The sequence below is a fragment of the Branchiostoma lanceolatum genome, chromosome 17 (assembly GCF_035083965.1).
Source record: "Branchiostoma lanceolatum isolate klBraLanc5 chromosome 17, klBraLanc5.hap2, whole genome shotgun sequence".
NCBI classification, from domain to species: domain Eukaryota; kingdom Metazoa; phylum Chordata; class Leptocardii; order Amphioxiformes; family Branchiostomatidae; genus Branchiostoma; species Branchiostoma lanceolatum.
The window spans coordinates 19,924,986-19,938,029 of NC_089738.1; the positions used below are offsets into that span (position 1 = coordinate 19,924,986).

The 13,044-nt window shown below is 48.1% G+C and overlaps 1 protein-coding gene across 1 annotated transcript; it reads right to left on the bottom strand.

The window, feature by feature from the left end:
* Positions 1-4,785: 4,785 nt before the first annotated feature.
* On the bottom strand, positions 4,786-11,720 carry LOC136422539 (uncharacterized). Its single transcript, XM_066410310.1, has 3 exons — positions 8,855-11,720; positions 7,979-7,989; positions 4,786-7,682 (listed from the first exon to the last, which is right to left on the bottom strand). Exons 1-3 carry the CDS (start codon positions 11,683-11,685, stop codon positions 4,786-4,788), a joined length of 5,739 nt encoding a protein of 1,912 aa, XP_066266407.1. The 5' UTR covers positions 11,686-11,720.
* Between the last annotated feature and the right edge of the window lie 1,324 nt (positions 11,721-13,044).

The window sequence follows — 13,044 nt, forward strand, 5'->3', positions numbered from 1 at the left end:
AGACGGCTCACTGCAGCCCACAGGCTTAACGAGACACCATAGAACACCCCCATCAGGAGGAATCTCCTTACCCGCGTTGTTGACGAGCACGTCCAGCCGTTCCTCCTCCCTGTTGATGCGATCTGCGAACTCCCTAACGGAGGCGAGGGACGCCAGGTCCAACCTTCTGGCCACGACATTTCCGTTTCCGGTGGCATGGCGGATCTCAGACGCAGCCTTTCCCGCTTTGGTCATGTCTCTGCATGCCAGGATCACTCGCGCACCTGGATGAGAGAAGGTGGAGCAAACTACGGAGTCGTCATAGACCCTTGGCAATCATGTCGTATTGGGATTACATCATTCTTCACCCACCGACCGACCAACTTCAACCGCCAGTGTGAGAAGCGCAGAGCCAAGCGGCACCAGCCCTCAAGCCACATGGGAGGTGAACACACATGCGACACATACGGAAGGATTTGCCTGTCCAGAATTGGCCTGGTCAGCCACAGAAGGACACACAGGAATTGACGTCATCGTCGGCGACGACGGACAGCCTTAAGCAAGTAAGCAAGCAACATCATTCTTCAGATGTTTACATATACTATAGCCACAATGAGGCAACAATTCTAAACTCATTCATACTAACATCTCCCAGTTTTGGCCTGTTCCGTGGCCTTGCCGGTCGAGGGACAGGGGCAGGTCCAGGGGTAAGTATCAATTAATACAAACTTCTCCCGGCCAGCTGAAGTATCAGTTGAACTTGATGCTCACCTCTCCCTAGTTCCTGTGCCGTGGTCTTGTCGGGTCAGGGTCAGGTTTAGGGACCGAGTTAAGGTCAGGGTCAGGGTTGTAAACTGATACCCACCTCTCACGCCCAGCACCTGTGCCGTGACCTTACCGGATCAGAGTCATGGTCAGTGTTGGGGTTAGTACTGTTAACTGATACCCACCTCTCGCGACCTGCTCTTGCGCCGTGGTCTTTCCGGGTCATGATCAGGGTCAGGGTTGTAAACTGATACCCACCTTTCGCGGCCAGTTCTTGTGCCGTAGCCCTGTCGGGGCAGGGTTAGGATCAGGGGTAGGGTTAGGGTTGTAAACTGATACCCACCTCTGGCCGCCAGCTCCTGCGCAGTGGCCTAGCTGGGATAGGGTCATGATCAGCGTTAGGGTCAGGGTTGTAAGTTGATACCCACCTCTCGCGGCCAGCTCCTGTGCAGCGGTCTTGCCGGGTCAGGGTTAGGATCAGGGTTAAGTTTCAGGGTTGTAAACTGATACCCACCTCTCGTGGCCAGCTCCTGTGCCGTAGCCTTACCGGGTCAGGATCAGGGGTAGGGTCAGGGTTGTAAACTGATACCTACCTCTCGCGGCCAGCTCCTGTGCAGTGGTCCTGCCGGGTCAGGGTTAGGATCAGGGTTAAGTTTCAGGGTTGTACGTTGATACCCACCTCTGGCGGCCAGCTCCTGTGCCATGGCCTTGCAGGGATAGGGTCATGATCAGCGTTAGGATCAGGGTTAAGTTTCAGGGTTGTAAGTTGATACCCACCTCTCGCGGCCAGCTCTTGTGCCGTAGCCTTACCGGGTCATGAGGGTCATGGTCAGGGTCAGGGTTGTAAACTGATATCCACCTCTGGCGGCCAGCTCCTGCGCAGTGGCCTTGCCGGGTCAGGGTTAGGACCAGGATTAAGTTTCAGGTTGTAAACTGATACCCACCTCTCGCGGCCAGCTCCTGCGCAGTGGCCCTCCCGATGCCGGTGTTGGCGCCTGTGACGATGGCGGTTTTGCCGTCCAGCCGGGCGTCGCTGCGGCAGACCGTCCCCCTCACGTGCCTCCGCAGGAAGTACAGCCCGACGAACACACCTGCACATTCAACAAGAAATACTCTTGTATCTATATGCAATCTGACGAACCTACATGTATGCATGCTTTATATATCAGCCCATCCTCGTTCACCAGGACCCTTCCGCTCCACGTTACATCGCTCGCAGAAAGGGCCCTGGTAACACGGGGTGGCATCCATGGTTATTGCAGGTCGAGCCTCCAAAACAGCTTCAGCCAATCAGAGGGGTTAAAACCCATTTGCTTCCACTCATCGGAAGCAAACGCGCAAAGAACGCTGGGAAGCTATCAACCAATCAGGTTACGTGTTACGGCTAGCTCATTAATTATTTATGAGCTACAACTGCCGTTTGTTCAAATAAGGGTTAGCTCATTAACTATTCATTAGCTACAACTGCCGTTTGTCCCAAATAAGGATTAGCTCATTAATTATTCATCAGCAAGTCTCGTCGACCTGCAATAACCATGGATGCCATCCCGTGTTACCAGGGCCTTTTCCGCGAGCGATGTAACGTAGAGCGGAAAGGTCCTGGTGGACGAGGATGATATCAGCCTAGTGTATCATATTGCACGCGCCAGACATTGCAGCTCACGCAGGGATACTACTACTACTACTACTACTACTGCTTCTACTACTACTACTTGATTGATGATGATTGATGATGATTTTATTCGGTAAGAAGCTCGCGGATTATGTGACACCATAATCCGAATTCCGTTTTACTTCTACTACTACTACTACTACTACTGCTTCTACTACTACTACTACTACTACTACTACTACTACTACTGCTTCTACTACTACTACTACTACTACCACTACTACTACTACTATTACTACTACTACTACTGCTTCTACTACTACTGCTACGGCTGCTTGCTGCTACTTCTTCGACTACGTGTTTGTTCACATAAGTTGTACTTGAGTACAGATAGGCTTTGGGCAGCCAATTTAATGACATGACGTACACCCCATTCTGTGACGTCGGTGCATGTTGTGCATCGTACAGGTGTTTGCACCTGCACAACCAGGGGTAGGGAGTGGGTGGGTACAATTAAACACGTAAACATGACCTCTGGGGATCACATAGAATCTTACATTACTGTCTGACTGGACCTTAAGTTGCCTTATGTCGCTCATCAGTCCCTACTGCTATTAGTATCACGTTACAAATAACACAACATTGTTGGTAACACCTGCCAGTATCGGGTTACCATCATTGCACAGGCATGTTTACGCGCCTCGCCCTGTTCCAGGGACCAGACAATACAAGGTCACCTTGAGTTTATTGACCCCGTGACCTTGAACCACCTTCATGGGTGATTATCCTAGTAGAAAAAAAATGCCCGAGGCAAGAAACGTTCCAATATATCAGTACTATAACACCTTGGAACGCCTGCCTTAATTTCTTGTTGTTGTTGTTGTTGTCCTTGTTTAACGTCTATTATATCGGTAGACGTGGTCCCTGGGTGCTGGATTACACTTGGTTCAGTTACGAGTCGAATGTTTCTCTAGGTACATTATTTAACTCTTGGTGAGTTGTGCTTGCTTGTTGCTGGAAGTGTTTCACCACTTAAGCTGCCACTATACTAGTAAGTACAGCACACCATGAACACCCGACAAAAACGCACGCAATGTCCGGGGTTTGATCATGAGTAACTCGATATTAGGTGAACCTTAAGTCAGGTATGAAGCAAACCTTAAGACAGATTCACGTTACTCACCTGCTACTGCTGCATAGGGCAGGACTGAAAGAAACTCCGTCGGGGCCATGTCTTAGAATGTCTTAAGAAAGATCGGCCGAGTGGGATTCTAGGCGGTAGACAGGAGGGAAGGTGGTGATGCAGAACCGGTTCCGCATTACCATAGTCATACCGGGAAGGCCGTTGACCTCTCTTGACGTCATTGGAAATTGACAATGGTACCCACGTAATGCAAGTTACTGTCAGCTGTTTAGGGCAGACGGGAATGAAAATGTCTACGTATCTGCTGGAAAGTAGCTGTATTGGATTTTTTGATCGTCATATTGGAAGTCTCAAGAGTTATCAAACGAGAAAAACACTGAATGTCTGTCCAACTCTGTTAAATGAAAACCATGAAGTGTTCGTTGATACATTTCTAAAGGAATTGCTATCAATGCATTGAAGGACCCCAACTAGTTTGCGTGAAACAGAAACAAATTTATCTACATCAGCTCAGGATCAGTAGTTGTACATTTTCATTCATCTTTGAAATTTCAACAAAGGCAATAAGTGACAACACAAATAACCTACGCGATAGACCACATTGCAAGATAATTACAGAGACTTTAGCGGCAGCCGTCAATCTTTCAGAAAAGCACAAATTGGGTACACATGTGCTTTGATTAATCTGAAACCTAGTCATGGGGTTATCATGAACGTATATCAATAGTGTTACACTCTTTGTCTCGTAAGGCAATATCAGTAACGGAAATGACTTTTTTGTTAAAACAGCAAATTCACACCAAACAAACAAAGACGAAAGTAAGCCAGGCTGTGGCGTCATCGTATCTACATTATATCCAAGCAAAACCGTGGTTCAAATTACTTGTGCTCTTCACATTTGATACTGCTTCATAGTATGTTGATTTTCTGCCCATTGCTGAATAAGTTAGTTTGTGTACAGCTCTGCATTTACACTCAAACCGTAAATCAATACCACTCTAGTTGATAACCAAATGAGTTCAATGCAAATTAGTACACAAAGTAAGATTCTGCAAAAAATGTGACAGTCTTTTCCAAAAACAACAATCAATCAAAACAATCTTAATCAAGATATTTGTCTAGCATTATACTTACAGCCTAGCATATTCATCTTTGGAAGACTGAAGTTATTTTCTGATTGGTACTTTCAACTTTCAAGTAAAACACTTATGACTAACACTTGAAGGCTCAGTTTGAAACATCATTTTCCTACATCTAACTTTCAATCTTTCGGTGCGAAATATTACTACACCACAGTCTCCATTTCAATGACGTCATGTGGAAGCAGTGCACGTCTCAGTTGCACAAGCCTCGCTTCAATCCCTTCTGGAGTCGGTCTGGTGTCTGGAACGTCGCGCCAACACGACCTCATCAGTCCGTACAGGTCCTCTGGACATCCCGGCGGCCTCTCCATCCGTTTTCCTTGCTTCAGGATCCCGACCATCTGAAGAAAGTCTAGCTGAATCCTGCCAACATCATAGCACGGATCTTTTCCCTGCGAGGCGATCTCCCACAGCAGCACGCCGAAGGACCAGACGTCACTCTGACAGGTGTACTCGCCGTTCTCGATGGACTCCAGCGCCATCCACTTCAGCGGAAGGAGTTCGTCAGCGCCTGGACGGTTGCATCGGACATACTGAGTAGTGGCGTAGACATCTCTGGCCAGTCCAAAGTCAGCCAACTTGGCCACGTCATCGGCAGTGATCAGGACGTTGCGAGCGGCCACGTCACGATGGGCAATTCTCAAGCGTTCTAGTTCTTGAAGAGCTCGTGCTATGTGGACTGCGTATCCAAGAAGGTTTCCCAGTAGGGCTTTCTCATTGATGTCCCCTATTCGCCGGCGAAGGAAACCCAAGAGATCGCCGTTTGGGGCATATTCCAGAAGAATGTACTTCTCCGTCGATTTAGTGATGAGCCCAATAAGTCGCACAATGTTGGACTCACGACAGTCGCCATCTCGTTGTTGGTGCACAGCTACCAAAATGGCTGCTTCTCTGTAGAAGTCTCGATAGGACTGTGAGTCCTCGACGCGAACTGTCTTGGCGGCCACGGCCAGTTCTCCCTCAGGTGTGCGCAGTTGTGCCTTTCTGACTAGCCCAAACATCCCTTCTCCTATCAGGGGACCGGGAGTAAGATGGCGGATCTTCTTCTCCCAGCGTCCCAGCCACCCCGGCTGTAGGCTCTGTGCTAGATCCTGCTCCATTCTCCTCAGCTCGAAAAGTATCTTGTCCTCCTCGCTTGTGTCGGGCACGGAGCAAGCCAGAATGCCCGTTTTGCAGAGTATTGCCATCACTATGGCAACAAGTAAGACTAAGGAGCCCAGTGAGACCAGGCTTTCGAGCAGCGGTTCATCTGTACTAGCTGTGCTTGTCTGCAATTGGCCACAATGCCGTCCCGTCCATGGCGTCACGCATGCGCAGCTGCCGTCCACGTTATCACATGTAGCATTGTTCTTACAGCCACAAACCTCCTGACATCTCCAACCGAACCGACCGTTCGGACACGGTTTGCTACAATCCTTTCCGTACCATCCGTCAGTGCAGTTACAATCACCGTCGCTAGGTCCACAGGTATCACCATTTTGACAGCTACAGTTCCTTGCACAGTTTTTACCGTACGTGCCATGGGGACATTTTGTCTGACACCTGGTTCCTGTCCATCCCGGCGGACAGACACAACCAGCCCAGCGGTCACAGCTGGCACCTTGTAGGCAATCACACACTTCATCACACTGGGCACCTTTTCTGTCGGGAGCACAGTTGGTAACATTGAGCACAAACGTGGTGTTGGGGGCGTTTCCCCGGGTGTCTCGGACCTGGCAGGTGTAGGGTCCGTTTTCGGTTGGTTGTATGTTCGGGACCACGAATTCAATCTCATTTACACCAAAGCTGACTTTCTTCGTCACATTTGGAAGTATAATTGACATGTATCCAACATCGACATGGTGCGCCTTGCAATGAAACGTGACATTTGCGGAAATGTAGATATCGCGAGGGTCACTAGGTGTCGTCGTGATGGAGGCGTCCTGTTTGGGAATGTCACAGGCCACACCTTTCCAGCCGGGCAGACATTTGCAGGCACCGTTAAACCCGTGGCAGCGGGCGCCGTTCTTACAGATACAGGTTTTGTGACAACGAAAGCCATATTTTCCAACTGGGCAGCCAACTGGTGTTATTTGTATGTCCAAATATTCAAAATTTACTGAAAGTTTGTTGCCTCCAATAGTTGTTAAAATGTCAATGGATTGTAGATCATCGCAAGAGTATGACGCCGTTTTTGTTGTAAGAAATGACCAGGACCACGTTATGATGATGTTGAGATCTCTGTTATTAACGACTGACTCTGGAATATATCTTTTTAAGGATTCGAGTCTTTGTTTGCTTTCTTCCCTCTTGAGATGATAGAGGTCTATAACAATGTGGGGTAGTTTGGAATCAGAGGTACAGTTTAACTGACTTCTGCTGTTATCCCACATCCGTTGCAGTGGTGTCTGAACATCAGGGTCAGTGTTGTACAAAGCTATAAGAACGTTACAATCACTGTTGGTTGTTTGAAGCACCCATTCGTCAGGAGGTTTCGCTTGCCAGCTGTCCGGGGTGTTATATGCCACACTTGCCCGCAAGATTTCTCCACTTTCTGCCACTGCTTCTGCACTAAATTGTAATCGGAATAACAAATCTTCCGTCTCACCTTTTGGCTTAATCGGAGTTTCACACGTGTCGTTATACACAGGAGGATAGCCCTCAACGTCACTCAACTCTACCTTAACACTCGTGTTGTGAACTCCGCTGCGGATTGTGAGCAGATATGCCGGCTGTACTGACCAGTCCAGGGGGTTGGCGACCACAATAGTGCAGTTCTTTGTCACATTGAAGCGGCCGTACGGATCTCCCTCCGTTTTAGAACACGGAAGTTCCGCTTTTTGTCCAGCCCGGGTCCCTGGTAGGCGCGACGGGCTGAAAATGGTCTCTCCAACAGCGACGTTTTCTGGTACGGAAACGCTGAACTCCTGGGCCCGAGCAGAACAAAGAAAATGGACAGCAACGACCCAGCAACCTACAACAAGACATTTTCCTGCCATTGTTTTACCTTCACTTGTATCTTTGGTGTAGAAAATAGACCCCAGAGGCGACGGCACGGGTTCTCACTTCGCTTCCTCGTTCAATGGTGCAGGTTCGGGGTCATTGCCCACCAATACCAGACAATAGCGCGGTATCGTATGACATCTCCAAGCAGATGTGAGGGAGCTGGCTCAGTCTCGGTGCCGTACCTGTGTTTCGCAACATTTACAGAGCCTTTCTGGAATTAAACTTTCTGGAATTAAAGACTAGCCGCCGTTTAGGTGTTAAAAAGGCGCAGCACTGGAAGGGATTGCTAGAGTATACCATCGGAGTTATCAAACGAGTTCTGATGAATATTAAAACGAGAAGAAATCTGACTGGATATCCATCTGGATTAAATGCAAGCAATGAAAAGGGAATTTTGTCAGTTGATTTCTATCCGTGTGTTCAAAGAGTCTATGTAGTTTGCATTACATGGAGAAAATCATAATTGATGTGCTTCTATAGTATACTTGTAATCAGTAATTTGAGATTTTCTGTATTTTTTAAAAACCTGTCACATAGGCATAAGGCACACACAAATAACCCAGGCACTAGAGCAAACTGCAACAATCTTTCAGAACCCTTTTACTCAGAGCCTTATCCGTCGAAAGGCCCAAATGTGGGCGCAAATACTCACAAAATTGTGCTTTGGTCAATCTGAACACCTCGTCGTCTGATTATCATGTACGTGTATCGGTAGCTTTTCGTTTTAAGCCCTTTGTCTTGTAAGATGATGTAATTCATTGAGATGACTTAAGAGAAATTTCACTTCAAACGCAATGCTGAAGCTAAGCCAGATTGTGTCGTTAAGTTATATACAATGTTACAGAAATCGAGTTTCAAATTACAACTACCTTCCACATTTGAAATATGTTGATTTGGTGGTCATTATTGATTAAGTGAGATTCTGTACAGCTCAATCTATCTCTCTGGTTATCATCCAAATTAGTAAAATGCAGACTAGGTAAGATTCTGCAAAAATGTGACAGTTCTGTCCAATGTAACAAAGTAATCAAAACAATCTTAATCAAGATCTTTATCTAGCACTGCTAGCCTAGCCTATTCGTCTTCAGCAGGCGAATGTTATGTTTGCTGATTGTTCATTTCAACTTACAAGTAAAACACTTATGATGCAGCTTGTGGGTCCAGTTTAGATACCATTTTCCCACATCTACCTTTACAGTTTTCGGTGACGGTGCGATATGTCACTACACCGCAGTCTCCATTTCAATGACGTCATGTGGAAGCAGCGCACGTCTCAGTTGTACCAGCCTCTCTTCTATCCCTTCTGGAGTCGGTCTGGTATCTGGAACGTCGCGCCAACACGACCTCATCAGTCGGTACAGGTCCTCTGGACATCCCGGCGGCCTCTCCATCCGTTTTCCTTGCCTCAGGATCCCGACCATCTGAAGAAAGCTCAGCTGCATCCTGCCATCATCATAGCACGGATCTTTTCCCAGCGTGGCGATCTCCCACAGCAGCACGCCGAAGGACCAGACGTCACTCTGACAGGTGTACTCGCCGTTCTCGATGGACTCCAGCGCCATCCACTTCAGCGGAAGGAGTTCGTCAGCGCCTGGACGGTTGCATCGGACATACTGAGTGGTGGCGTAGACATCTCTGGCCAGTCCAAAATCAGCCAACTTGGCCACGTCATCGGCAGTGATGAGGACGTTGCGAGCGGCCACGTCACGATGGGCGATTCTTAGGCGATCCAGTTCTTGAAGAGCTCGTGCTATATGGACTGCATATCCAAGAAGGTTTCCCAGTAGGGCTTTCTCATTGATGTCCTCTATTCGCCGGCGTAGGAAACCCAAGAGATCGCCGTTTGGGGCATATTCCAGAAGAATGTACTTCTCCGCAGACTTGGTGATGAGCCCAACAAGTCGAACAATGTTGGACTCACGACAGTCGCCATCTCGTTGTTGGTGCACAGCTACCAGTATGGCTGCTTCTCTGTAGAAGTCTCGATAGGACTGTGAGTCCTCGACGCGAACTGTCTTGGCGGCCACGGCGAGCTCTCCCTCAGGTGTGCGCAGTTGTGCCTTTCTGACGAGCCCAAACATCCCTTCTCCTATCAGAGGACCGGGAGTAAGATGGTGGATCTTCTTCTCCCAGCGTCTCAGCCAGCCCGGCTGTAGGCTCTGCGCTAGATCCTGCTCCATTCTCCTCAGCTCGAAAAGTATCTTGTCCTCCTCGCCTGTGTCGGGCACAGAGCAAGCCATAATGCCCGTTTTGTAGAGTATTGCCATCACTATGGCAACAAGTAAAACTAAGGAGCCCAGTGGGAGCAGGCTTTCGAGCAGCGGTTCATCTGTTCTAGTCTGCCATTGGTCACATTTCTGTCCCGTCCATGGCGTCACACATGCGCAGCTGCCGTCCACGTTATTGCAAGTAGCATTGTTCTTACAGCCACAAACCTTGTGACATCTCCAACCGAACCGACCGTTCATACACGGTTTGCTACAATCCTTTCCGTACCATCCGTCCGTGCAGTCACACTTATCGTCTACAGGGCCACAGGTCGCACCATTTTGACAGCTACAGTTTCTTGCACAGTCTTTACCGTACGTGCCATGGGGACATTTTGTCTGACACCTGGTTCCTGTCCATCCCGGCGGACAGACACAGTGACCAGCCCAGCGGTCACAGCTGGCACCTTGTAGGCAATCACACACTACATCACACCAGACACCTTTTCTGTCTGGAACACAGTTGGTAAGATTGAGCACAAACGTGGTGTTGAGTGTGTTTCCCCGGGTGTCTCGGACCTGGCAGGTGTAGGGTCCGTTGTTGGTAGGTTGTATGTTTTGAACCTCAAAGTTAATCTCGTTTGCATTAAAGCTGAGTTTCTCTGTTGCATTTGGAAGTTTAAACGACATGTGTTCAACGTCGACATGGTGTGCCTTGCAATGAAACTTGACACTTCCGGAAATGTAGATATGGCGCGGGTCGCTAGGCGTCGTCGTGATGGAGACGTCCTGTTTGGGAATGTCACAGGCCACACCTTTCCAGCCGGGCGGACATTTGCAGGCACCGTTAAACCCGTGGCAGCGGGCGCCGTTCTTACAGATACAGGTTTTGTCGCAGAGCAAGCCGTATTTTCCAACTGGGCAGCCAACTGGTTTTATTCGCATGTCCAGATATTCAATATTTGTCATTAACAACTGTACGTGCGAACTTCTGATCGTGACTGGGTTACGGAATGGTGGAATGTCACAGTTATATGACTTTGCTTCTGTTGTAGGAAATGACCAGGAAAACAAAACGAGAAAGTGATTTCCTGATTGCACGACGGATTCAGGAACATAATTTCTGAAGCGGAATAATCTAGACTTTTCGCCATATTTAATATCAAACACGTTTATAACTATATTGTTGGCTTCATAATCCCCAGTACATGTGATTTGTCGAATGCCGTTGTCCCATAAATCTCGGAAAAATGTTAAATCATCAATATTATCAGAGTTGGAAGCTATGCGAATGTTGCAATCGCTATCAGTGTGAACCATCCAAGGATCGGGTGTCCAGTTAGCAGGTCGCTTAAAGTCAGACACGTTAGCTAATGTTCTTTTGACGGAATAAATGTCTCCAGTTGTCGTCACACCTTCCCCCGAAGCAGTTATGCTATATAGGAAATCACCCGTCTTACCGTAAGTGTTGACCGGAGTTTCACACGTCTTGTTATACACAGGAGGATAGCCCTCAACGTCACTCAACTCTACCTTAACACTCGTTTTGTGAGCTCCGCTGCGGATTGTGAGCAGATATGCCGGCTGTACTGACCAGTCCAGAGGGGTGGCGACCACAATAGTGCAGTTCTTCGTCACATTAAAGCGGCCGTACGGATCCCCCTCCATTTTGGCACACGGAAGTTCCGCTTTTTGTCCAGCCCGAGTCCCTCGTAGGCGCGACAGGCTGAAAATGGTCTCCCCAACAGCGACGTTTTCCTGTACGGAAACGCTGAACTCCTGCGACCGAGCAGAACAAAGAAAATGGACAGCGACGATCCAGAAACACGCAACAAGACATTTTCCTGCCATAGTTTCACCTTCACTTGTATCCTTGATGCTGAAAACAGACCCCAGAGGTGACGTCACGGGTTCTCACTCCGCTTCCTCGTTCCTGTTCGTGATGCTTAGATTTAGTTCATTTATTGATTTATTGATTTATTGATTTATTGATTTATTGATTTATTGATTTATTGATTTATTGGTTCAGCATGTACATGCCAGGGTTGTCCAACTAGCCGTAGGCTATTACTAAGGGCGAAACCATGTGCGGCCATAGGACTGTATGTTTTGAACCACTCACACCTGAAAGGACACCTACTCTTTTCGATAAGTGTGTTGGGTTCTTTAACGTGCTCGATGTGTGGCTCTCCTCAAACACGGGACCTCCATTTAACGTCCTATCCGAGGGACGTCCCTAACCGAAGCTAGGTACTCATTTACACCTGAGTGAAGTGAGGAAAGTCGTGTTAAGTGCCTTTCCCAAGGGCACAACATCGGGGCATATCGGTGGTTTCGAACCCGGGACCTCTCGGTTGTGGGCGAAACACCCTACCGATTGCGCCACACGTACGATGCCACAAAATAAATATAGTCCAGGGGGGTTGCTGTTCAATAGCGTGGTGTCAGGTGTCACTACGTACAATAGCCTGTGTTACGTAATCCTTCTGGCAGCCTTTGGATGATTAGGCCGGTCAGGCGAGGGGGTGTCCCTGTGGTGTAGTGGTCTGCGCTTCTGTCACTTACCACATCTGGTTCAAATCATTAGGAACCAGAAGGCCCGAGTTCGTGCCCGGGTAGGACACCTCTGGACAAGAATAGCATTGAGTCATACCAAAGACTTCACAAAAATGGTCATACTTCTGAAACAGTATGGAAGTTAAACACACTCCACTGCCAGTGGACTAGCCCCCTGCTGCAGTGATTGCACCACAGTGTGGCCCAGGGCTATGAAACGGGGATGGGTACCGCCCTATAAACCTTATGGTGTGGGAGGATTTTAACTTTTAACAGTCGAGCTGGCCGCTAGGTACACGATTTACCATTCTAATATCCGGTGTCTTACCCGTCGTTTAGCAACATTTAGCACGCCTTCCTAGCATTGCATAGTCTTAAGGATTCACCTCTGACAAGGTGTTAAAATGCTTCCGAAAATAAAAAGGTGTTAAAATGGTTCAATACTTGAAAAGTGATACATGTTGGGAAAACACTATCAGGACGCTTGGAATGAGTGGGATCCTTACATCTGCTTGGAGATTAGGTATCACCTAACAAAACGTCTTTAGAGGAACAAGAAAAACAGAACAAGAACACACTTGTATGTAGTTCTGCAAGGTAAAACAAACGGTGATATGAGCTCGGTTTATTGGGGTGGATGTCTCAATGGGAAAT